This window comes from Natator depressus, chromosome 1 (genome assembly GCF_965152275.1).
Source record: "Natator depressus isolate rNatDep1 chromosome 1, rNatDep2.hap1, whole genome shotgun sequence".
NCBI lineage: Eukaryota > Metazoa > Chordata > Testudines > Cheloniidae > Natator > Natator depressus.
Genome location: NC_134234.1, coordinates 197,827,785 through 197,851,659, shown reverse-complemented (window position 1 = coordinate 197,851,659; position 23,875 = coordinate 197,827,785). Strand labels below are relative to the sequence as shown.

Sequence of the window (23,875 nt, the reverse complement as noted above, 5' to 3'; positions counted from 1 at the left end):
TTTGATGAGCCTATGAGTAGAAGCCATGAGTGGTTACTGCCCCTACAACAGAGAAAGAAAAATGTGACTCTTCTCACCTCTGAGGTTCTTCTCAGAGGTATTCTCAGCTGTGTGAAGTTAGATGATGACAAAAAGAAGAGACTGTTGGTCAGGACTTTCAGAGAGACAAAAATCTGATAAACGTTCAGTTCTTGTCCTGACCACGGTTCCTGCCAGGAGTCCAGATTCCTTTTCAAAGAGAAGTAGCCATGCTCTTTGGCAGCTTGCACTCTGTGATAGAGAAAATGAGGACACCTATCTACCCATCTCCAGGACCCCCTTCCTTAAAGTATGACTTCTGCACTTCCTGAATGGGCCATTGGGTCTTTGATGGATAGTTTAGCCATCAGTGGGAATTAATTAAAGACAGCCAAACAGAGCACCCCCATGCTTTCCAAAATGTATTGGGGCTCAATGTAAGGCAATGTGAAAGGACTACATGCCAGTGGCTGCTGTTGACACTTTTTCTTTCTATCTACAACTGCAGTGTGGAGTTGCTGTGGTGCGCTATTAGATGCATTTGGCCCTCTTCAACTATGGAGGTGGGGGGCAGGTTTTGATCCTTAATTCCAAAGACCGAGGAGGTGCCTAACCATTCCTTTTCTTCTCCCCATCCCCATGCTGCCAGAAATTCTCTAACACCATTATCCATCTTGATCAAAGATGAACAATTTTATTACAGTATCTTAGAAATTAGAAAAATGTCCCTGGAAGATTAGTTTTGCCCCCCAATATCTAGCTAAAATTACACATGGGAGTAGTCTGTCCACATAAGAAATCTGGCCAGAGGACGTAGTGTGGGTTATAAGAGGCCGTGCCCCAACACTTGGCTGCTTCTTGGTCACATTGGCACACCATTTTTTGGCATCTATCTGTCAGTGTATCTGAAAAAGAAAATGAACAGTTCAAATCAGATCGAGAGCATGAGACAGTAATAATAGCTAGCGGCAAATTGGCAGTGTCTAGAAAACGGTGCCCCCCTTGTGATACCCACTGAATACATGTTCAACACATCTTCCTAAGTGGTCAAGAGGGTTGAGCGCCTCAATTTTCACCCAAATTCAGTGACCCTTTTTGAAAATTTGCACCTAAATCTTTTTTTAACCAGCCTTTCACTTTGTACTTATTATAAGCATCTGTAATACTGTTACTCCTCTTCTTCCACCACTTCTTAAAAAGCTGCATATATTAAACTTTGCTTCTGTTCTGAAAGGTGACTCCATTTACAAGAAAGTGTTTTTCTCAGCTCTCAGCCCTGGAAATTCAACATGCATTTGACAATCAAGTTGAGTTCTTTCCTTCACACAAACACCATAACTGGTCATAAAGGAGCTGAAATTAGACTTTCAGTGGCCCCCTGTACAGCCCCTTTGTTGTGGACAGGTTTGCACGGGTGTAACTGATTGGAATTTAGTAAGCAATTCCATTGATAGTGCTCAAGGAGGAGTGGAACCCTGCTTCCTCTTCCAGAGCTCTCCTGGCTTTGAATAAAACTCAGTAAAAACTTAGGCCTAGAATCACAAAGGTATGTAGGTGCTGTGACATTCAGTTCACATCATCAAATTTTTAGGTACCTAGAAAATCACAGGAACATATTGCAGTCTCCAAAGTCTGAGTTAGGCACCCAGGCTCCCGATACAACGCATGTAGAGAAATAGGTGCCTTAGAATGTGATCCACAAGCTGTCTAAGCCCCTCTCATGCAGATCGGCATCTATCTCTGCTAACCAATCTCAGCTGTGAACCCTCTTTAGAGGTGAACACATAAGGCATTTTTTGCAAGAAGTGGGGATGGGGAGCAGCTCCCTCATAACTTTTAGTCCTCTGGTTAGGGCACTCATCTGGGATGTGGGAGACCCTCAGTTTATGTCCCCCTTCCATCTGGTGAGGAGAAGGAATTTGAACCTCTCACATGAATGCTCTAACTACTGCACTATTGTGTTGGGGGTGGGTGTTCCCTCAGTCTCTGCTGTTGAAACTTTTCCACTGTAGATAAATACTTAATGAGTACTTGGAGTAGGAGGCTGGAGCCTGGTTCTCCTGTATCCTGGGTGAATGCTTAGCCCACCAGGCTATAGAGTCGTTCTCATGCTTGGGCTCTCTCACTCTCGGGCTCCAATGACTTTCAGTTATCCAGAGTGCCACACCAGCAGGAACGACTGAGGGAGCCCCACCTCAGAAATTTTCTATTTTCGCCTTGCCCTCTCGAGTTCTCTCTGTAACATGCCCAGCATCTTCAGTTTACTGTGCTTAGAGCAGTTTGGTTTGGCACTTATTGCCGCGAGAGCGGACTCCTACCTTTGAGCCTGCCTCACAGGGTGCAGTATTTCATACATGTTGAGTGTTTACGGAATGTGATTCTCACATGCAGATGGGCAGAAGACAGAAAAAAGCACATTCTGAAGCATGTTTGAACGGAAGCAAATGGTATCTCCATTTTTCGTTCAGCAAACAAAATTGCACGGTAGCAGCAAAAGGGGAAAAAAATAAGTCCCACTGTAAAAGGAGTTTCCATTTCGTTCCTCTGTAAATATCTGTATTTATGACTCAGCAGCTGACAACAAGTGATTTCTTTATCCACAGCCCAAGTATGGCGCAATGCAAACAGCTCCATTTTTAATTTCCATTTCCATTGTTCAGATAAACCTCTCCAGCATTTCCTGGCATTAAATCATTCTTCCCTTTTATTGGTATTGAGTCAGCCATAACACCTCCCTGGACCAGTAAGGACTGCCGTGTTCTAGGTTAGGGAAGTTGACTGCAGAAGGCATGCAGTGTTTGCATTGCTAATCTGCATTGGGGGTTATGTGAGGGAGGGCAGCTGCTAGCTGCTGCATTAGAGAAGGGCTAGCAGAGGCTGTCACCGGCCTTGCCTTGGCTTACCATAGAGTTAGCTCAGTTCTATTTAACTCATGTTTCGTGTGTGAGTGTCGTGACCATGAATCAGTACATCCTCACACAACATTCACACCTGTGTTTAGTACACTTATGGCTGTGTCTCACAGCCACGCTATGCTATTCTTTCACAGCAAAAAATAGGTGTGTTTTTACATCAAGATAGCTAACCAGAAGTAAAACCAAAGTAGAGACAAGGCACAGGTATTTTTACCTGAATGTAGCTACTACCCCCATCCCCTACATTTGAGGTTGAACGTGACTAGCTACATCAAGATAGTCCCTCCATAGCTTAAGATCTGGAGGGAAGGGATTAAAGGAGTTTGGGAGGAGTTGAAACCACGGAGAGAGAATCATGAAAATAGAAAATATTTAGAAAATAGAAAATATTTTAGAAAATATTTTTAAATGCTCCTGCTCCATTTGCAGGGCACAAGCAAAACGAATTTAAATAGAAGTGACCTGAATGAGTTTAAAACCCAGTTCAGCATACACAGTGTTAAATCTATGGTATGTGAAGTGTTTGTGCCAGTCTGTGCTCCTAATGTAAAGGGAATGGAATAAATCTAAAACACACAAGGAAAGTGGAGTCATTTCCTTACCGCACACCACAGCATTGCGTTCACAAGTCCATTCATATCTCAGCATCTTGGGGCTGCAGCCTTCCCGCTCTGCCTTGTCATAGCAGCAGTCATGCTTGTGGCAACACCTTTCCGCAACAAAGAGATTGAGTTTTGTCTGTTACTTTCTGTGGGTTTTTCTCAGGGCATTTCCCAGTATGCAGCAGGAGCTATGTGGCCACACAAAACTATTTTTGTCTCTGTTCACAGGGGGATTTCCCTAGGCTGAAGGGGAAATTCTCTATTGTTCAGACAAGTGTTTGATCATTACAGTGAAAATCAACAACCCTTCAGAGTTTGTTATTAATATTCTACAGATGTTAATGGAGCAAACAGAGGAGTGACACGAGGCTGTGCTCCCCTTTCTCGCGTACACTTACAGCAGGTGCTGATGAACGTGTGTCATCAACACTTCTTTCTGTGACTTAGTCCAGGCAAAGACTTAGGGAGGACGTGGGCCTGATTCTCGTTTGCTCGAGGGCAGTGGATCTCCCATCTTGGGGAACATCTCCAGTGTAAGAAGCTTTCCTAGTCAGTGAAGAGCTGGTGGAATGGCTCTATGCCAGATGCCTTTGCACTCCTGGTTTGGGAGGCATGCTGCAGGAAATGGGAAAGCAGAGTAGGGCCAGAACACTATATGCACCAAGTATTCTCAGCCCAAGAGCTGCTCTAACTTATGGCAATGGCCAAGCAGGCCATCAGTCAGGGCCAGAATACTACCAGGTGAAATGTGACACTTTCCGTGACAGTGCTTGTACTTTAGATCAGGACATTTCAGCAGAGTCTCTATCAGTCACAGATTATTGATCTGCTCTACTTCATCCCCTCTCCCCTGCAGGGCAGGGAAGGCAGTCAGGGGTCAGTCCCTATTCCCCTCTTCCAAATAGGGTTTGGGGAGCCAGCTGAGCGAGGAGAGGAGGTAAACAGGGGACGCCCAGCTGGGCATCTCTTCTACCCTATCCGCCATTGTTCCTGTTCCACCCATGGGCAGAAAATGCTGGGAGCCCCAGGATCTCCCCAGCCGGACTCCAGCTCCTCCTGCTGCTCCCTCCTCCGATTTCCCTGCCTGGTGAGTCCTCACTTCACTAGGCGGCGATGAGGAGGAGCTGGGCTTCCCAAGCCCAGGAGAGGGAGAGGAGGAGAAGGGAAGGGAACTACTTCATTCCCTCCTCCTACTCTACATCCTGATTGTGAGATCAGTTGAAACACAGTGATCTCATTGGTCAGCAGCAGATCATAGTAGGTGAAATCATTCTGGGAGTCACAGTGCTGATGACCTCATCTCTCCACTATGTTCTGTCAGAGCCAGTCCTTGCCCCTCAGTGTCAGTTCTCCCAATTGCACCAGGGCGTTCCAGCCACGTTCTGTCACTGATAGAGATGGGCCTGAGCAAAAAGATTTGGATCCCAACCAGGATTTTGACCCCAAAGAATGGAGGTGCTGGGTTCCAAGGTTTTGGTTCAGGCCCATGTCTAATTGATACAGTGATAACAACAGAGCAAGGCGGTGCGAGCTGTCAGCAAAGCACCTGATCTTCCAATAGGTAAGTGCAATGAGTCTCAGGACGGTACTTAGCATGGGTTAATGGGGATGGCTGCCCATTCCCAACTGCTCAGTGCTCACTCCCTCTGCCTGTTTGCGTGATAGAGACAGGGCTGAGGTGCTAAATTCAGATCCAGAGTTCAAAGGCCCCAGTGTCTGGATCTCAGGTTTGGGTTTGATCCATTACAGGGGATGATTGGGAGGAGGAAGAGCTCTGATATTCCAAGCCAGATCCTGGTTCAGATTCCAACCCTCCCCAGAGCTTGGAGGTCTTTGGATCCAGGAATTTGCTGAATTGATGCTGCTTGAGAGAAAATAAGAGACATGATTTGGGAACTAAGGGTCTGATCCAAAGCTCACTGAAGTCAATGGAATTGTTTCTGTTGACTCCAGTGCGTTTTGGATTGGGTCCTAAGGGTGCTAAATCTATGTAACTTAGGCGAGAAAAGGCCCAGGGTGTGAGGGGATAGGATGTTGTTTGTAAGTGTCTGCCAGGAAACAGTATAAGTGAGAATGGGGATTTCTCACAGCCTTGCATGGTGGCAGAATCAGAAACAATGTCTTGAAGTTAAGGAGACAAACACTTAGCTGAGACATGGGGGAAATGTACTAATACTGAGAGCAATTGTAATAAACCAGCAAGGGAGGGACCAGACAAGGCCTGTGAAGTCAGGGAGAGGAGCCTGGCGGCCGGGAGAACAGAGCAAAGAAATCCAGTGCCAGAAATAATCACTGCAAGAAATATTCACGGAGGAGCTTTTGGTCCATGAGTATTTTCCATGATGGGCCAGGGTCAAAAATACCCCTAGGTGTAAACTTCATTCATGAATATCTTCAGTAATGAACAGGATCCCCATGACCTCCAGGGGCCCAGCCCCATCCCTGCATCTGTCTCCTGCCATGTTCTCCAGGGGCACTATTCCACTTGTCCTGGATCCGGCTGTTGCTATAGTTTCCAAGTGGCCTGGCTCAGAAAGGGAGAGGGATTCTGCAGCTCATCTCTCTGGTCTCTTTGCTTGTTGTCCAGGTATTCTTCTCCCACAGCCTACACCCCAGGCTCTCCTCATTCCCTGGCTGCAAGGTGGACTCCCTCTGTGTCTCCCCTACCTCCTGCTGCCTAGCTCCCTGGAACAGTGCAGGGAGTAAGCACCATAATCCCACTAACTCCCCTTGTGGGGAAAGCTGGAGAGCAGTGGCCAGCTACAAGGCACAGGCAGAAAATGCAACATTGGACCCCTGGCTACTGTACAGAGGTGCCATGGGCCCTCCAGAGCAGCACCACTGAACTTGGTGCAATTTAGGCCAAATGTCACTGTGACACCCTGGCATCCCAATATTCACCACTGTCATGTAATTAGGGTATGTTTTGTACAAACTATGCCTTGTGAGGTATCATTCTAAAAGTCTTGATCTGCTAGACATTAATAGCTCGTTGTATTGTATGTGCTATCGTCTATGAAGTTTGGCTATGAATGTGTTACTGAAACACATTGTGAGGTTGAAAACACCCACAAGCAGCCTTTCAGGTACAACAGTAAAAAAAGCCAAACAATGTTAATGGCTCATTGAGGAAATGCACACAGGCACAAGGATTACCCCAGGAACTATGTACAATAGAAACCTCTCATAGAGAGCACTACACGGTGGGAACTGTTTCACCCAGATCATAGCAGAAGAGCTTTCCAGCAAGGAGGAAGAAAATATAAAAGGGGGAATGACATCATGATGGTACCTTACTCTCCCTACAACAACACACCTGGAAACACTTGAGGAACAAAGACTGAACTGGGGGAAGTGATGGTCTCAGGCTAAAGGGATTACTAGCCTGTGTATGAAAACCTGGGAAACCCAAGCTGCAAAGCCAAGGCAGCTTGTGCCTTAAGAATCTGCCAGCCTGTTTATCACTCAGAGTGAGAATCTGCCAATTCATATCCTGCCTATCTAGTATGTTAAATTCAGTTTGCGGTTTTGTTTATTTACTAGGTAATCTGCTTTGATCTCTTTGCTATCACTTATAATCACTTAAAATTTATCCTTTTGTAGTTAATAAACTTATTTTATGTTTTAATCCAAAACCGTGTGTGTTTGACTAAGGTGTCTGGGGAAAATCTCAGCTTGGTTACCACAAGTGCGTATGGTCCTCTTCACTGTGAGGGAGAGGTGGACCAGGTGTTAAACCCATATACTGGCCAGATTTGACCAGGGCAGGATGGTACTGCTCTGGGGTCCTAGGCTGGGAGGCTGGAGGTTAGAGAGCCTGCATGTGGCTGGAGCTGGGTGTGTCCCTACCTGTGTGAATGCTGGTGAAAGTGCAAGCTTGGAGAGCTTTGCAGCTTGTCACAGCAGCACAGTGTGAGAAGGAGCCCAGGCAGGTGGGTCAGAGGGCTCAGTGGTACCCCAGTTCCAGGTGGCACCCCGGGGGGAGTACATCACAATCACATTCTACAGTCAAGGTTGTAGCTGCACAATCACAGGAAACACAGCAGGGCTCCAGTAATAATGAAACTTCTCTCCACGGGTCTCACAATGCACAAGCATCTCCAACCTACAGAGAGGCAGAATGGGAGGGAAGGCAGAGCGCTGCAGCAAAAGACCTGAGCCCATTAGCAAAGGTCTCAAAGCCTCTCAGAGCAGTTTGAAAAACCAGCCAGGCCTCCACAGCTCACAGAGAAGCAGGAAGTCAGAGTGTTTATCTTGTACTATTTGGTCGTGTAAGTTCTTTGTGACAGGGACTTGATTTATCTGGGTTCTCTAAAGTACAAGGCATATGTCCAGAGCTAGGGACAGTATTTTTACCAGCACTGCAGTTCACAGAACATGGATAACCTGCTTCCCTGACCTGAGGAACTCGCAGAGTAAATAGAACAAACCCACAAACATTTCCCAGAGACAATACACTCTTCCTCCATCCCTCTCCTTCCTCTATTCTCCCATGTCCACATCTTAGTTTTCTCCACACAATGTTCACACTTGTATCCACGTTGGTAAGATAATTAGGGGAATCCAGTTTCATACTTCAGAGCTTCAGCTGATTTTCTGCTGTGGTAAGGAAGGATTTTCCACCCCAATTCACAACTGGCTGAATGGACTATCTGGGTTTTTTTTCTCCTTCCCCTGAAGCATCCGATCCTAGTTGCAACTGGAAGCAGGACACAAGCCCAAATGGACCAATGGTCTGAGACAATAACTACAAATCATCTGAGCCCAGATGTGGATTAGTTGTGTGATCTTTGTTCACAGGCTCATCATTAAACTGTTGGCCAGATTTGGGGTCTGAAGGACTTTTCCTCCAGTTCCAATTGGCACAAACCTTGAAGGTTTTTCACCTTCCTCTGCAGCATCGAGTAGGTTCATCTGCTAGGATCACCTGGGCCTATCGCACAAAAACCAGCTTCCTCTCACTACAGGGTCCTCAGGCTCTGGTGGCACCTTGGCCCTGCCTGTTTTCTGGCTGTGGCTAAGGACAGTTTAGTCTCCTGAGGACTCCACATTTTGCAGGATAATTGGCTTGGTTTGGGATTTTATGCTGACAATTTGGTGCAATAAAATTTTTTGGGAAAGACTATAGCGTGCGGTGTTTTTATATTTAGTCATCATTGCCGGGTGACACAGGGACGTTGCTACAGTGACTAGAGCTGCAGCCAGAGATGAAATGGCACTGGCCAGACCAATGGCTGCTCCCAGAGGGGGCTGGTGAAGCTAAGGGCACAAAGGAGCAATTGTTTTAATCAATGAGTGGAGCTGGTGCAGGCTGACATCGTCGGGAAATGAGGGACACACAACCCTTAAAGCATCTCCTGAGGGGTGTTGTGAAGGCCTCTGTGTGAATCCCTCCAAGAGGCTGCCACACGAGCAGAGAGGAATGTGTCCACGAGACCCTGAGGTGCTGGCAGGAAAGAAGGAGGGAGAATACAGGGTCAGAGGGACAGGCCCAGACACAGTGATGACCCAGTGAGTCCACAGCCCAGCCCAGCTCCAGGTCACCCCAGTAAGGGTAAAACAGGGATAAAGGGGGAAAGGTGCTGGGTGGGCCAGCCAATGGGCTATTTACCATAGAATTGCTCAACTCAGAGAGCAAAGGGGCCAGCCAAGGGTCACTGCAGCAAATTCACAGGGGAAAGCCCTAGGTGTTGAGAGATCCATGGAGCACGGGAGCCGGACCCAGCCAGAATAAATGCTGCCCCCCCCCAAGGGGATTTCCTGCACCTACAAGTGCAGGGTCAGGTATTACTGAGCTAGGAAGGAGAGGCAGGGCTAAGAGCAGTGAGTTTAGAGGGTGACCTCCCTTCTGCTGTGCTCTTAGGGGATGCTCAGTAGGAACAAACCAAGGCAGCCTGTGTCATTATTTAGGGACAGAGTAACGTTTGTCCTGAATGACCTAGCATGGCCCTAATACCTTGGAACTGCTCAAAGGTAAGCAGATGATACCTTGAAGCCCAGCTGATCCTTCACAAGCCATCCCCTGCGCTACATGAATCCTGAGAGGTGGCACATGAAGAATTAATGATGTTAATGACCAGTCATGTCATACCCAGATTGGAAAGAGGCAAGTTAATGCACCAAAAGCTGTATCAGAACCTGACATGTCCTTACAAATATGCAGTGAGTGTATACAACATCAACATAAATTATGCATAGTCTCTCAGATCTAGCCTTTGCTAATAAGGAAGATTTATTCCCCTCCCCCCAACAAGGGGTATGGATTCCCTCCACTCATTTTGTCAAATGCAGTTCAGAATGTGGAACTAGATCAGGACTCTGTGAAGAAACCAACTGTAAGTGTGACGTTATTGACATAAACTGCGACCGTACAGATCATTGTTGCAACCAGGGTCCTGTGGCTGCACCAGTTCTCATACAGAGGAGGCCAGGTAGGGTGTCTATGGGAAGTTGTAGTTTGCTGGTTATGATTATGCTGTCTTGTATGTGTGTATCATTTTTTTATTTGAAGTTATGAATATTGGCTATGTATTTGTTTGATTCTAAGTAGCCTCCATGAAGCATTTGGTCAGCTTCTTGATAAAGGACTATTCTCAGTAAGTGCCAAATCAAGAAACGCTTAACTGACAATGGACTTTGGGAGATACCAATCCACATCTGAGCTTTCCTGGGAACACTCAAACTAAGATGTAAACAATGGCATCGGCCTGCAAAAAGCTGAATCATTCATAGACATGTGACTTGCCCAGGTGACTTCAAACTTCATCTTGTTGAGGGGATTTTACACAGGAGAACAAAGGGGTTTCCACCCGCCAGAGAAAGACTATATACGGCCCTGGAAACCCTTCCATTTTATCTTCAGCTGGCTTAAAAGATAGCCTGTCCACCCAAAAGACATGCCTGAAAGAAATTTGAACAAAGGACAGTAACTACGGGGGTGTGAGTGATTGCTGGACCCAGACCTGGAAGGAGTCTAGTCTGTCAAAGAAGCTTATTGGAACATCTCTGAGGGTGAGATTTACCTGCATTTAGTTTCCTACTCTATTAGGCTTAGACTTGCGTGTTTTATTTTATTTTGCTTGGTAATTTACTTCGTTCTGTCTGTCTATTACTTGGAACCACTTAAATCCTATTTCTTATACTTAATAAAATCACTTTTTGCTTATTAATTAACCAAGAGCAAGTAATTAATCCCTGGAGCAAACAGCTGTGCATATCTCTCCATCAGTGTTATAGAGGGCGAGCAATTTACGAGTTTACCTGCATAAGCTTTATACAGAGTAAAATGGATTTATTTGGGGTTTGGACCCCATTGGGAACTAGGTATCTGGGTGCTAGGGACAGGAGCACTTCTTAAGCTGCTTTCAGTTAAGTCTGCAGCTTTTGGGGGACGTGGTTCAGACCTGGGTCTGTGTTTGTAACAGGCTAGTGTGTCTGGCTCAACAAGACAGGGTACTGAAGTCCCAAGCGTCCAGGGAAAATGGGCTCAGAGGTACTCTCAGCACATCAGGTGGCAGTCCTAAGGGGGCTTCTGTGACCCAACCTGTCACAGTAAGTACTCACCAAGCAACAGTATAGATCCCTATATGGCATTTCAAGTGCATCTGCCATTTTTCACTCTGTCATGTAATTACTTTTAGATCTGGACATTTCAGAAGAGAGATTTCACACAAAATATGTGAAATTATGTATTATTTATCTGACAGAGGTTCATGTCTCCTTCTTCCCCTTTCCTCATCTAGAGTTGTTGCCTTCTTCCTTTGTAGTTGACTGGGGAGTCATCCAGTGGACAGATATCAGCTTCGAGGGGAGTCCATTAATGCTGGTTTTATCTCTGGGGTGTTGTTCCCCCCCCCCACAACAAAGTGGTAAAAAAAATTAGAAGCCATCTCTGTGATGAACCTCTCTATTTCAGTGTGTAACAGGTCAGGATCCTCTTGTCTCACTCACTTCACATTTGGTAGAAATTTTCTACTTCTTCACGCCTTTGTCACTTCTTGGCTAAATTACAGCAATGCAATATACCAGGGCATGAAGACTTCAGCACGTAGGAAATGCCAGCTAATACAGAATGCTCCAGTGTATCTACTCAGCAACATGGGTTACTGCAAGCACATCAGACCTATCCTCTGTTCTGTACACTGGCTTCCCATAGAACACTGAATCAAGTTCAAGTCTTGGTCTTTATCTTCAAGGCCCTCAATGGCCGGGGCCCAGGGCATCTAAAAGATCAATTATTGCTCTGAGATGAAGACCATGATTTATAGCTTTGCTCCTCTGGCACAATGGAACTTGTATAGTAAGAGTACAGCCTGTGCGGGAGACAGAACTTTCTCAGGGGCCAGTCCGAGACAGTGGAATGAACTCGCCCAACAACTAAGGGCCATCACAAACCTCACCACCTTCTGCTCTAACTGCAAGGTGCATTTCTTTGACTCTGCCCTCTCTAACATAAATACAGAGCAACATCTCTCTCCCTCTCTTGTTTAAAAAAAAATCAAAACGCCCCACAGTGCACAATTTTCCCTCTAGCAAGAGGATGCCAAAACAACAACACGTGACAGATGTTAGTCACATTTTGCATACTGCAGTACTGGAAGGTGCTCAGACACTACAGTAATGAGTGTGGCATAAGAACTTCTAGACTAGACTAAATCTAATCTACCCTTTTTGTCGCTCATATGGCTTCTCTGGTGGATTTCAAAATTGCTGTGATCCAGACTCAGAGCGATGGGATGGGAAGTTCAGTTCCTGCCCAGAATTACAGGACGAGATCCAGTAAGCATTCACAGAAGTTATGCATGTTCTGACCTTACACCTAGCCATATTCTGAAGATAGAAAAAAATATCTCCCCCTTTGATTATTTGGTTCTTAAAACTAGTTCTGTATCTACCAAGCAAACAACTGATCATATTTTAGATAGAGGAAACTGCTTTATGGCCTTGAGTACTAACATGTCATTTGACAAGAGATAGCCCAGAAGGCTGGGTTTCTTGAAATGGGGGATAGTCCATAAGCATAGACAGCTGGTAAAATTATTATTTGGAGGGATGAGCAAAACTTAATAACGACTGTGATCTCTGGGGGTGGGATGTGTGTGTGTGTGTGTTTCAAGTCCTGCTCTCTGGTGCGTATGTAGGTCACTGTCTCTACCCTAGCCTGGTGTGGAAGGGAGGACTGGAGGGTGGGGTTGGAGAGCAAGCTCACTCTGCACTCACCCTGCAGCGGCAGCTCCTGTCCTGAGGGACTGGGCCTGGGTCCCCAAGCTCGTCTGTTGGCTCTCGCCACTTGCAGAATTCATAGGTGCTCACCACATCACAGGATGCATGTGTCCCCGCACAGGTAGGGCCCCTCCTCTACAATGTCCCATCCCCTTCCTGGCGCTGGGGTCACCAGCCGCAGGCCTTTGCCTGCTGAGCTGGGCAGGCTGAGATAGATTAGGGATGGCTGAGCCCCCTCTAGCCTAGCCACACATCCCACCTATGTTCATAAATAATCAGAAGCAAAGATAACTTGTTTGATTTGGATCCCACACCGGGGTAACTCTGGAATAATGTCAGTGAAGTCAATGGAGCTAGACTCAGGTAAATCTTGTGAAAGCAAGAAGAGAATTAGGCCCATTGGGTCAAACTCAGCCTTCTTTTACCTCCTGTGACTATACAGGGGCTGAATTTAGCCCATAGTGCTTTCCTTCCATCTGCACTCCCAATTTAATAAAGCAGCAATTTCGTCCCACAGATTTGTCTGCCAGATAAATGCCAAGTTTATTCTGAGCTTGCCTATATGACATCAGCAATGATGACCAGAAGATTATTTGCTACATTCAGAATTCTAGAAACGTAATTTAAAAGCAGCAACCCAACACCTAAAGGACATTAGAATGTGACTTGTCACCTGTTACATTATAAACCTAACCAAACATTCAGACTGAGGTCCTATTTTCCCATTGGATACTGTAGCACTTGCTAATGGCTAAGCAAAACAACTTATGCTGCCCACGATTCAACACACAGAGAAGGAAGTTTCTATTGGGTTTATAGTAGTGATGATGAGTCATGGGTTAATTATTCCCTACTTTCAGATCACCTTGTTCCTGGTTTTCTTTCTGAAAGTTCAGAGGCCAAGATCAGAGGGAGGGAAGAATTAGCAATCTGGGAGGTGGGTGAGAGGTGCTGGCCATGTGGGTGGAGGTGAAAGGGGGAGTGGTAATTCAGGAGCAGTGAGGATAGGAGGAGCAGCCCATTGGTGGAGGGCCTGACCTGAGTGACAGGAGAGAAGCAGGCAAAGGGAGGAGGAGGGGGAGTAAGGAGCCAGAGGACAAGAGAAAAGGAGTAGTAGTGGGGAACCAGAGAAAAGGAAGGAGCTAGAACAGCGGCACAGAGGGAGAGGAAGGAGCAGAGCAAAGGAAAGAGGAGAGTAGGCGGAGCTGGACAGCAAAGAAAGGGCTAATGAGAAGAACCAGCTGGCTGTGAGGAGTGGCTGCTCCTAAATTGGCTTTGTAAAAAATGGAAGGATTGCATTGCTCTAGGAGGGCCTTATTCTGCTCTCAGTGACACCAGTCTTACACTGATATAACCCCATTAGCTTCCGTGGAGTAACTTACTCCTGATTTACGCCAGTGTAAAGTGAGAGGAGACAGGCTCAGAGTTTGCAAAATTGCCTCCAGATGCCCCCGAAGTAGCACCTTGGAGAGAAGAGAATGAACACCCAGGCTTCCCCTCAACAACTTCAGCTGGTCATTCACTGTCAAGAAATGCCCTTCCTTCCCACCGGTTATTGCTTAATGGTACCAAATGCAATCAGTCTTAGCCAGCGAGATTACAGGCTGGCTGGGCAACAGGAATGAAAGATTAATACAAACCTCTACTAGTTGGAAATTGCTTATTCATAAAGTATGTGCTAGAAAACCTGCACTTAAGGATATAAGCAGCTCTGACTGGCTAACTCCCTGCCCAGGACAACCAGAGATGAGGAGAAAAGTGCAATGAGCAAATGTCACTGTGGCAATAGGTTCTGTCTGCAATTTTAGAGGAACAGACACCGTCGTCTGTTCTTTTTGTTTAATTCACTGAGAATGGAAAATCCCATTCTCTTTGTGTCTTGCAGAAGGCTAGCTGGCCCATTCCCATAGGCCCAGATCCTCAAAGGGGTTTAGGCTCTCCTAACTTCCATTGATTTCAATCAGCATCTCACAGAATCAGGTGACTGTGACTCGAGTCCTCTGCATGCTCATTGAGCTCAAACAGCGATATCTGAAGTTCTGGGAAATTTACAAAACATCCAGCAGAGTGTGATAGGGGAAGGAATGAGATGAGCACTACTTCTTCATTTTATTGTAAGAACAGAGAGGATGGAAGGAGATGGGGGAAAATGTAATGACTAGAATACCACAACAAAGCCAGTGTTTGAAACCAACATTTTTAAACGAGTTGCCCAGAAATATGCCTTTTTGTAGAATAAAAAAAGTCTATATTTACACCTACTTTAATATTGAACTATCTAGACAGAGAAGACTGATTTAAGGAATATAAAATCACACCTTTTATAATGGTGTCAGTAGCAAAGCAGAAATGTTTAAACGATGAGTCATTTTAAACATTTACTGCTCAAGGAAGTTGGCTTTACCACAGTACTCGTACTTACAATGGAAAATACTGCAAAAGCTGTGTTCATCGTCACTTACACAGCATGACGCGTTGATTTTTGTAACAGCGTCATCAGGGAGAGGAGCCCAGAAGATTCCTCCAACAAATATGAGAAGGAAAATGTTTAGGGCCAGATCCAGTGGAGCTATGAAGCTGGTTTATACCAGCTGAGGATCAGACCCAGAATTTCTGGCTGCCTAAAAAATAATTTTCTGTAACCAAGCAAAGCAGTCAAGGGGCATTAATATCTGTAGTTAAAGGGTTAAGCTTAAATTTGCAAAAGTGGCCACTAATTTTGGGTGCCTCCACTTGCTGGGTCCCTGATTTTAGCCACGTAGGGCAAAATGCTGGCCCCACTGAAGTCCATGTCAAAACTCCCGTTGATTTCCTTGTGGCCAGGCTTTATAGAAAAATTGCAAGTGCCTGCAACAGCTGGATATGTTGGTAAAGCACAGGGAGGTATTTACTAAATGGGCTGATATCACCTGCCTTCTTTCCTGAAGAAAGGAAAAGTAAGTGTAAGAGCCACCCTGCTTATTGATTTTAGATAAGCAGATGGAATTGTGTGGCTAACTTGAAGGTGCAGAGATAACTTTTGCCACCGGCACAGTCTTTCTATAGCAAAAGGATCAGAGCTCACAGTCACTCAGGCAGATCAAAGCCTGCCAGACAAAATAATTAAATATTCGCCACTCAGGGTGTGTAAGAGAAGTAAAAGTATTGCAGTGGAACAGGAGCATTGCCTCCTGCTCTGAAAATAAATAGCTCAACATCTTCTCAACAAATACAAAAGCCAGAGAAGGGAGAGACTATTACTCCATTACAATATGCTGTTCTGCCAACATCATCTGTTGGTTTAACGTAGTAAACAGACGTGGGGTGACGGCAAGAAGCTTGAGTCGCTCCTGCACCAATATGGGATTCTCCCATAGGAGAGGAAAAGCAGTGTTTCCACTACTGCCCTTTCCTGTGTTGCCAAGCATCCACTCACCTTGGGTGTGACCCCTTTTCAGTCAGCGCCACCCACTATACTGGTTACCCCCAGTAAGTGAGGTTGCAGCAGTTTTGGGTGGCCACAACCTGGACCCCCTAGTGGAGTCCCTGTCTCCAGGGAACTTTTCCACCATTCACCAGAGGTTAAAAGTCCTCATGAATATGCTGGGCAATGCCGCTGTTGATGTCCATGTGACACACACTTACAGTGCTGTCTGTACACCATTTTACATTTAATTTACATTTTAAATTAAGTTCCTGGTCTCAAACCAGGCCTAATTTTCTTTTGGTTTGCACTTGGCAAAGGGGTGAATGGGGTTTTACAGGGTTGCCAACTTTCTAATTGCACAAAACCAAACACCCTTGCCCCGCCCCTTCCCCAAGGCCCCACCCCTTCTCCGAGGCGCCATCCCTGCTTACTCCATTCCGCCTCCCTCTGTCGCTCGCTCTCTCCCACCCTCCCTCACTCGCTCGCTCATTTTCACTAGGCTGGGGCAAGGGGTTGGTGTGTGGGAGGGGGTGAGGGCATTGGCTGGGGCTGAGGGGTTTGGAGTGTGGGAGGGGGTACAGGCTCTGGGCTGGGGATATGGGCTCCAGGGTGGGGCCAGAAATGAGAGGTTCAGGGTGCGGGAGGGGGATCTAGGCTGGGGAATGGGGTAGGGGGTGCAGGGTTTAGGGTGCAGGAGGGGGTTCCAAGCTGGGACTGAGGGGTTTGGAATACAGGAGGGGGTTTTGAGCTGGAGCAGGGGATTGAGGCACAGGAGGGGGCTCGGGGTGCAGGCTCTGGGAGGGAGATTGGGTGTGGGAGGGGCTAGAGGCAGGAGATTGGCGTGCAGGAGGGGGTTTAGGTGTGGCTTTAGGTGTGGGCTCTGGGAGACAGTTTGGGAGGGGGCTCAAGGCTGGGGCAGGAGGTTAGGTGTGGGAGGGGTTTTGGGGTATGGGCTCCGGGCGGCGCTCACCTCAGGCGGCTCCCCACAAGCGGCGACATGTCCCTAGGCGGAGGTGCAGCCAGGTGGCTCTGTACACTGCCTCCATGCACAGGCGCTGCCCCTGCAGCTCCCATTGGCCATGGTTCCTGGCCAATGGGAGCTATGGAGGTGGTGCTCAGGTTGGGGCAGGGTCAATGCAAGGAGAGCCCATGGCTGTCCACCTAGGAGCTGAGGGACATGTCACCACCTCTGGGGAGCTGCGCGGAGCCAGGTAGGGAGCCTGCCAGCCCCGCTGTGCTGCCAACCAGACTTTTAACGGGCCAGATAGCAGTGCTGATTGGAGCCGCCGGGGTCCCTTTTCGAGCAGGTGTTCCAGTTGAAAACTGGACATCTGGCAACCCTATACATGGATGTAACTGAGGGAAGAATTTAGTGGAGAGACCAGAACTTTACATGGGCATATAAGTGATGTTCTTACCAGTCTACTTTATCTTTAGGCCAACCTCGTCCTCCCAGACCACAGTAGCATCCGTAACCTAGATACGCCAAAGCGTTGCGTCCTGTACCACAGGATATGGCTCCTGCTAATTCAATGAGTCCTCTTGTATGCAAAGAATGGGCTTTCCCCAGTGCGCCTTTCCAAACTGCAAAGAGAGAATGTTGTTTCACACAGGGTTTGCACAACACCTTTAAGGATTTTCACTGCTGATTTCTTTCAAATTCCCACTGCAGATTTTAGGCCTTATTGGGCGTTTGGGCCCAGTGCACAAACACTGCCACTTTCCTTATTATTGTTGTATCAGAGTAATATCTACAAGCCACACGGACCGTAAAGGTACACCTTTATCAGCAAGGGAAGGCCTGCGTCATTTAACAGTCACTGAGTACATACAATAACATTCCATTGCCTAGTTTGAATAGGTGGCAGCTTTATTAAGGTAATATTAAAGGTTATATCCACCTTCCATTATAAAGCCTTAATATAGGGCCACCCCATTAATTTTGGCCTTAAAAATTTCAGATTTATTCTAAAGGCAAAGGAGAATGTGCCTGCATAGTTTGAAGCAACTTTCTTAAACCATTTTTCAGTTGCAGGCCTTTAATATGATACAAATAAGCGTTTCAAATCAGGGTGTCTTGTATCCCTCCTATTCAAAGTTGTGTTTCTCATAGACTGCTGTGGGAGGGGAGAGGACTCACCTCTGAAAATCAAGCCTCTGATTTAGATGATTAAATATGGATTTTGGTGCCTAATATGATGATAACAATAGCAGCAATTAGTACTATTTTCACTTATTGTGATGCATCCATGCACCTATCCATCGGTGTGAGTGCATCATACGAACAGTTAGCATTAGCCCCTCCCCATACTTTCCATCCAGCCCCTCTGTTCTTCAGCTTTCACCTCTCTCTCTCTCCCCATCCATTCATAACCACTCAACCCACCCCTAAAGTAAAAGCTAAAATAAATTGATGGACTTTTCAGCATTCTTGACTCAAGAGTGGGATCATATTTCAGAACCAAGAATCCCAGACTGAAGCTGCCTGGCCACTTGTTCCCTGCTGTTTGAATACACTTGACATCTTCAAAGTGCTGTGCAAACATTGACTAATCCCCTAAACCATCCATGTGAGGTAGGGACTAGATGCTATTATTAAGACCATTGCTTTCCTTTTAAAACCTGTAGTTCTAATCCCTCTTCCCTGCGTGTATCATATGCCATAGTTTTCTCTAAGGGCTTGATTCAAAAGCCCATTGAAGTCAATGGGAATCTTTCCCCAGCCATGAAAAGTCAGAGGTTCATTTCTTCAGAGGAAAAAACGACCTCATAAAGTAACAGAATATTAAAGCATTAAAATGATCGAGAACCCTGTGAAAAAAGTGCAACAGCAGCATAAGCACAAACAAGGAAAAGACAACACACTGAATCTTTTCCAGCATTTTAGATGAAATGTAGCAGCCTCTTTCAGGAGCTAATTCCATGCACTGATGTCACAGTGTTTTACACAGGCTTCTCATGCTATTCCCTCAGGGATTAAATACACATTCCTGGAAAAGTAACAACTTCCCTTTGCTAAACACTACCTTGAGTATTAAATTTTTTTTAACTGGTAAAAGCAAACAACAGCTCCGTTATTAGAAACCATAGAGAAGACCCTCTTTCCTTGCTATAAGTGCCAAGTGAATGGGGGTAAAAGACAGATTCTTCTCTCAGTTACCTTGGGGTATATCCAGAGTAATTCCACTGGAATTAGAAACATCCCTCTGGCTTTGCACCCAGATAACCTATATCCAGATCATATCCAGCATGTATGGGAGGGAGGCTGTTTCTTTCTCAGAAATATGCATCCAGTCCCAGAGGAACATCTCTGAGAAACTATTAACCATAGCAACATCACAGTTATTCCTGGGGGACAAAAAGAACCCCAGTGAACCGAGCCTGAATGAGCTGCTTTAGAATTTACGCTCCCCCTGAGTTGAAAACAAACAGGGGCCAGTGTAGTATCTGATGTTACTTTTTTTTTTTTAAACTGATTAGATTTCAATTTGACATTAGTATCCCTTTAAGGTTTTGAAGTCAGCTCTAACTTGCTTGCCTTGCAAGTGCACTACACATTCAGTTGAACAGTTAGCAACCTAAATAGTAATTGAAATGACTCAGTGACACATAAAGAGTTAACACTGCTGTAAGATCCTTGGAAAAGTAGGAGAAACCCCACAGCAATCTGAATTTAGCCAAATGACACAGCTGGAGTACTTTCAATAACTACTAACTGTTCACTTTCATCTATCTTGTATATGAAATCAGGCTGAGTTAAGATGGATCTGGCAGCTTAAACTTTCCTGTTATTTCCAGTGTTTAAATTGTCAGCCTTTATGCTGCCTTAATACAGGAGTCTACACTTAATCGAATTGTACTGCACTAATGATCACAAACCTTAGTGCTACCTCAGTGTTTAGGGGCTATAGAATACAACTGTGTTTTTATAAAGGGGATTTGCTTTTTCAATTCCTTTTTTTTCCCTTGAACGTTAGATGAATTGGAAACAATTTGCTCAAGAGTCACTGGTATAAAGAAAAGGGATGAAACTGAAAACAATATTTCAGAGAAGAAAAGTCAACACGTGAGGTTTTTCAGAATAAAACTGGAAACTTTCTAAATTAGAAGAGAAAATAAAACATGTTCCTACAGTTACAGTCTTACAGAATTACCATGGAAATGAATCAGCCCAGGCACAAAATATACTCAGACTTCCTTTACCGTGATAATGAGAAAATGAACGATAGTTAACTCACCGGTCCAAATGCCAATGATTTGCTTTGGGCAAGTAGAACTAGGCAAAGCTAATACAGTACATGGGCTGCCAAAGTGAAGGGGGAAGTTGCCCTCACACAGAGTGGGAGAAGCAGGAGGGTGGCAGAGATACAGATGCTCCCAGGGGTCCAGCAACTGCAGCTGTACAGAATTTGTACTCACCTGCCTGAAGCACCAGCAGCACCAGCAGCCAGAGCCCCATTGGGAAGTTAGAGGGTTGTAAGTGCCCAGTATGCCTCTCTCTTTCTAACAGTCTCTTGTACACTCAACCTGAGCGGCTGGGGTCTCCCTGCAGAGCTGCTCTCAGCTGGTATACCAGGTAAACCAAGGCGTCGGTGTGTATAACACTCTTCCTAGGTTGCTGCTCCCATATCTGCTCCAAAGTTTTATGTATACATATACACACACACACACACAAAAGTAAGACACTCTCCTCTGAAATCCCAAGTGTCCTGTGCGCTGAGCCTGCTGCCAGCAGGGCTCTGTGCCTCTATTTGCATATCATTCCTGTAGGGAGGGGCTGCTGGAAGGGAATTAGACTGGCACAGTCTCTTACAGACAAGTCTCTAAGCTTGTGCTCCTTCTCTAAGCCGTTTGCCTGCAGACCCCAGTTAACCTCCTAGCTGCTTCACAGGGGAAGTCAGAGTCCTGGATACTGTGTTCTGGACTTTCAGATTTTGATAGCTGTGATGTAGCACAGTGCGGGGGGGCTTTTCCTTTCAGATAATTCCTTTTTGTTTAACACTGAACATTTTTTCATGTAAAAAAAATTATAAAACTATAAAATCTGACTGAAATATCATTAAAGGCAAGTGTCTAGATATAAACCAACTGAGTTTATTCTGGGCCATGCCGCAGCAAAATATATACCCAGCCCATTTGTTCTAAACTGATCTAACTAGCTAGCTCATTTCTTCAGTGCTATCCATATTCACCCTTCATCCACAAGAACAAGCCATAGCTTCTCAGGAAGAAAGTCCTCCCATCTAGTCTGCGCCTACTGTCTTGGGGTTGGGAAAGATGAGCTAAGCTGGGTTGAGATGAGTCGCGCTGGGAAATGAAGCCATGACGATGTTTCAAAGTCCTTTCTTAAGAACCCCAAAAAGCAGGGCATAAGATGGGGCATAATTCACTCCATTATTTTGTGCACCAATTAAGCCTCATATCCACCATGAAGTTCCAGATCCACATCATCTTGTTGACCAAGATCTTAACCCAGTCCTTGAGTTATATCACTAGGCCTTTTCGTTTGGACTAGTTCACTCTCTCTGTCTGGTTTGCCTGCACCTGTTTATAGTATTCTTGACTGAAGATATCTTGACCTACTTTTCATGGTTAATTCTCACGTGGGCAAAAAGTTAGAGGCCCAATTGTCACAACATGGGCAAGCAGATATCATGCATCCATAGCCTTGGGGGACTTCAGTATCCTCAGGGAGGGCATTTCCAGCATGCTGGCTCAGGATCTCTTGTCCACCTGGTGACCATGAGGATTATCCCAAGTGGGTCTCACATAGCTAGATGCACCCTGGACCTAACCATGGCCTTTTGCAAGGACACTAGGGGTATAGTAAACCTCTCCTTGTTGTGGTCTGATCATCACCTACTTTTCAGGTGGTGGTCCCAGCCGTGAAGTGCAGGCACTACAATTGTGGCTGGCCCGTGTGGAGTGCAAACATTTGCGGGGCAGGGAGTATCAGAAGGTTCCTTGCATGCTCCTGCATGGGTCAGCTAGAATCATCCTTAGTTTCATAATGCAGGCAGATTTCAGCAGCACCCTAAGAAAAGTGTCTTAGGTAAACCAGTACCACCCTGTTGGATTGTTTACAGTTAGCAAGCAAATATTCTGAGTCAAAGCAAAGGTCACTAAGCCATCAGAGTGCTGCCTTTAACCAAGAACAGGTGCTTTGAAGCGTAAATATTTTTTGCCGCATAGGGAAAACCTGCGTGGATTTGTAAGCAACAGGCTTTTTTATTGATATGGGGGCAATCAGCACAGAGAGTTGGTTAAAATGGATTTTATTAATGGCAGCTGAAATTCTACACTCTTGGGAGATTGTGTGTGGGTGTGTAATCACGATGCTGTAAATACACTCTCTCTTGCTCTCTGAAACAATGGCTCATGGTCAGGGATGCAACCCCATGCTGTAGGTGTCCCTAGCCTCTCACTGTCAGAAGCTGGGACTGGACTACAGGCGATGGATCACTTCATGATTGCCCTGTTCTGTTCATTCCCGCTGAATCATCTGGTATTGGCCACTGTCAGAAGACAGGATACTGGGCTAGATGGACCATTGGTGTGACCCAGCTTGGCTGTTCTTATGTAAAGCAGTAACCACTGGGGAACATCATTCCAAAGCAGTAATCAGTGGGGCACATGTCCCTTATGCAGAACCAAAACTTGGCTGAACAGTCCTTTTCTGTAGTTTAAGCTCCATCTGTCCTCAAATGCAGTCTGTCTGTCAGCAGAACACTAACTTCTTTCCCAGCAATTCCATCTTAAAATTTTTAAAAATATCTTTTTACCCTACTTTTAGCAGTTGCTAGTCAATGTTTAACCCTACAAATCCAACCCAGCTGGTTGTGTGGATTAGAGCTGCTGTAGTTTCTGGTAGCACTGAGCCACTGCAGTTTGGTTTGGATCCCTAAAACACTGGGCGCTGACAAGAAATTGGGCTTTAAGCAACATGTAGCGAGTCTGAAGATGATATCACTGAATCAATATAAGGTAGCCTTATGTAGACACACGTGTAAACCTTGCACCGACTTAAAGTGGGTAGCTTGGATGTACTCAATCAGTACACAATGCACCCAAATGACGCACCATTGATTGAGTACTCTAATGTAAATAAGGCCTACGTGATGTGTGCCCTTAAACCACAATGACTAAAATGGGGCTGAACGCATTGTCCTAATCTATCCTGACCATGCTTAACATGGGTTCAGCTGCACCAGTCACTAACACGCTTTGTCAATTACAAGCGACCTCGGAAGTGTGGATGAGCTGAGATGTTCTCCGCTGAGTCCTTGGGGAATGTTGCTCTCTGCAGCACAGAGCAATCACATTTGGTTTTAAAGATCTAAAATATTTTATTCTGTCATTTAATAACTTTTATGTTTTAACTAATATTTTAGAAGGCAACAGATTTTACTACTCTTTTTTCCACCTTTGATGATATTTTTCTCTAGATGAGTGAACTCCTGGCTAGCAACTCGTTTAATGCTCTACCATATGATGATGATGTTCCCTTTAAGAAATAATATTTTCTTCCTCCTACAAATGATGTTTTCTCTAAGATCTTGTAATGGGGTGGGCACTTGCCTCTCATGAGCAGCCCCCCTTTGGCCACTGATGTGTCTACAATCTCTCTGCTTTGGAATGAGGTGGTACTCACCTCTCATGAGCGCACCCCTACCAGATGGTTTCTTCAACGGGTCTTCAGTGACTCAGTCCTC

The 23,875-nt window shown here is 45.7% G+C and overlaps 1 protein-coding gene across 1 annotated transcript; it reads right to left on the bottom strand.

Annotated features, from left to right (window-relative positions):
- Positions 1–661: 661 nt before the first annotated feature.
- Positions 662–20,834, bottom strand: LOC141984352 (phospholipase A2-like). The gene is made up of 4 exons (XM_074947343.1): positions 20,583–20,834; positions 17,582–17,747; positions 3,536–3,642; positions 662–923 (listed from the first exon to the last, which is right to left on the bottom strand). Exons 1-4 carry the CDS (start codon positions 20,620–20,622, stop codon positions 775–777), a joined length of 462 nt encoding a protein of 153 aa, XP_074803444.1. The 5' UTR covers positions 20,623–20,834; the 3' UTR covers positions 662–774.
- Positions 20,835–23,875: the final 3,041 nt, after the last annotated feature.

Bases quoted from the DNA above. Each gene is read 5' to 3' on its own strand.
- LOC141984352 (XM_074947343.1), bottom strand. From the start codon at position 20,622: ATGGGGCTCTGGCTGCTGGTGCTGCTGGTGCTTCAGGCAG. The intron at 17,748-20,582 runs GTGAGTACAAAT...CTCTCTTTGCAG, and splicing joins GCTGCTGGTGCTTCAGGCAG to TTTGGAAAGGCGCACTGGGG. The intron at 924-3,535 runs GTAAGGAAATGA...TTTCTTTTTCAG, and splicing joins ACGCAATGCTGTGGTGTGCG to ATACACTGACAGATAGATGC.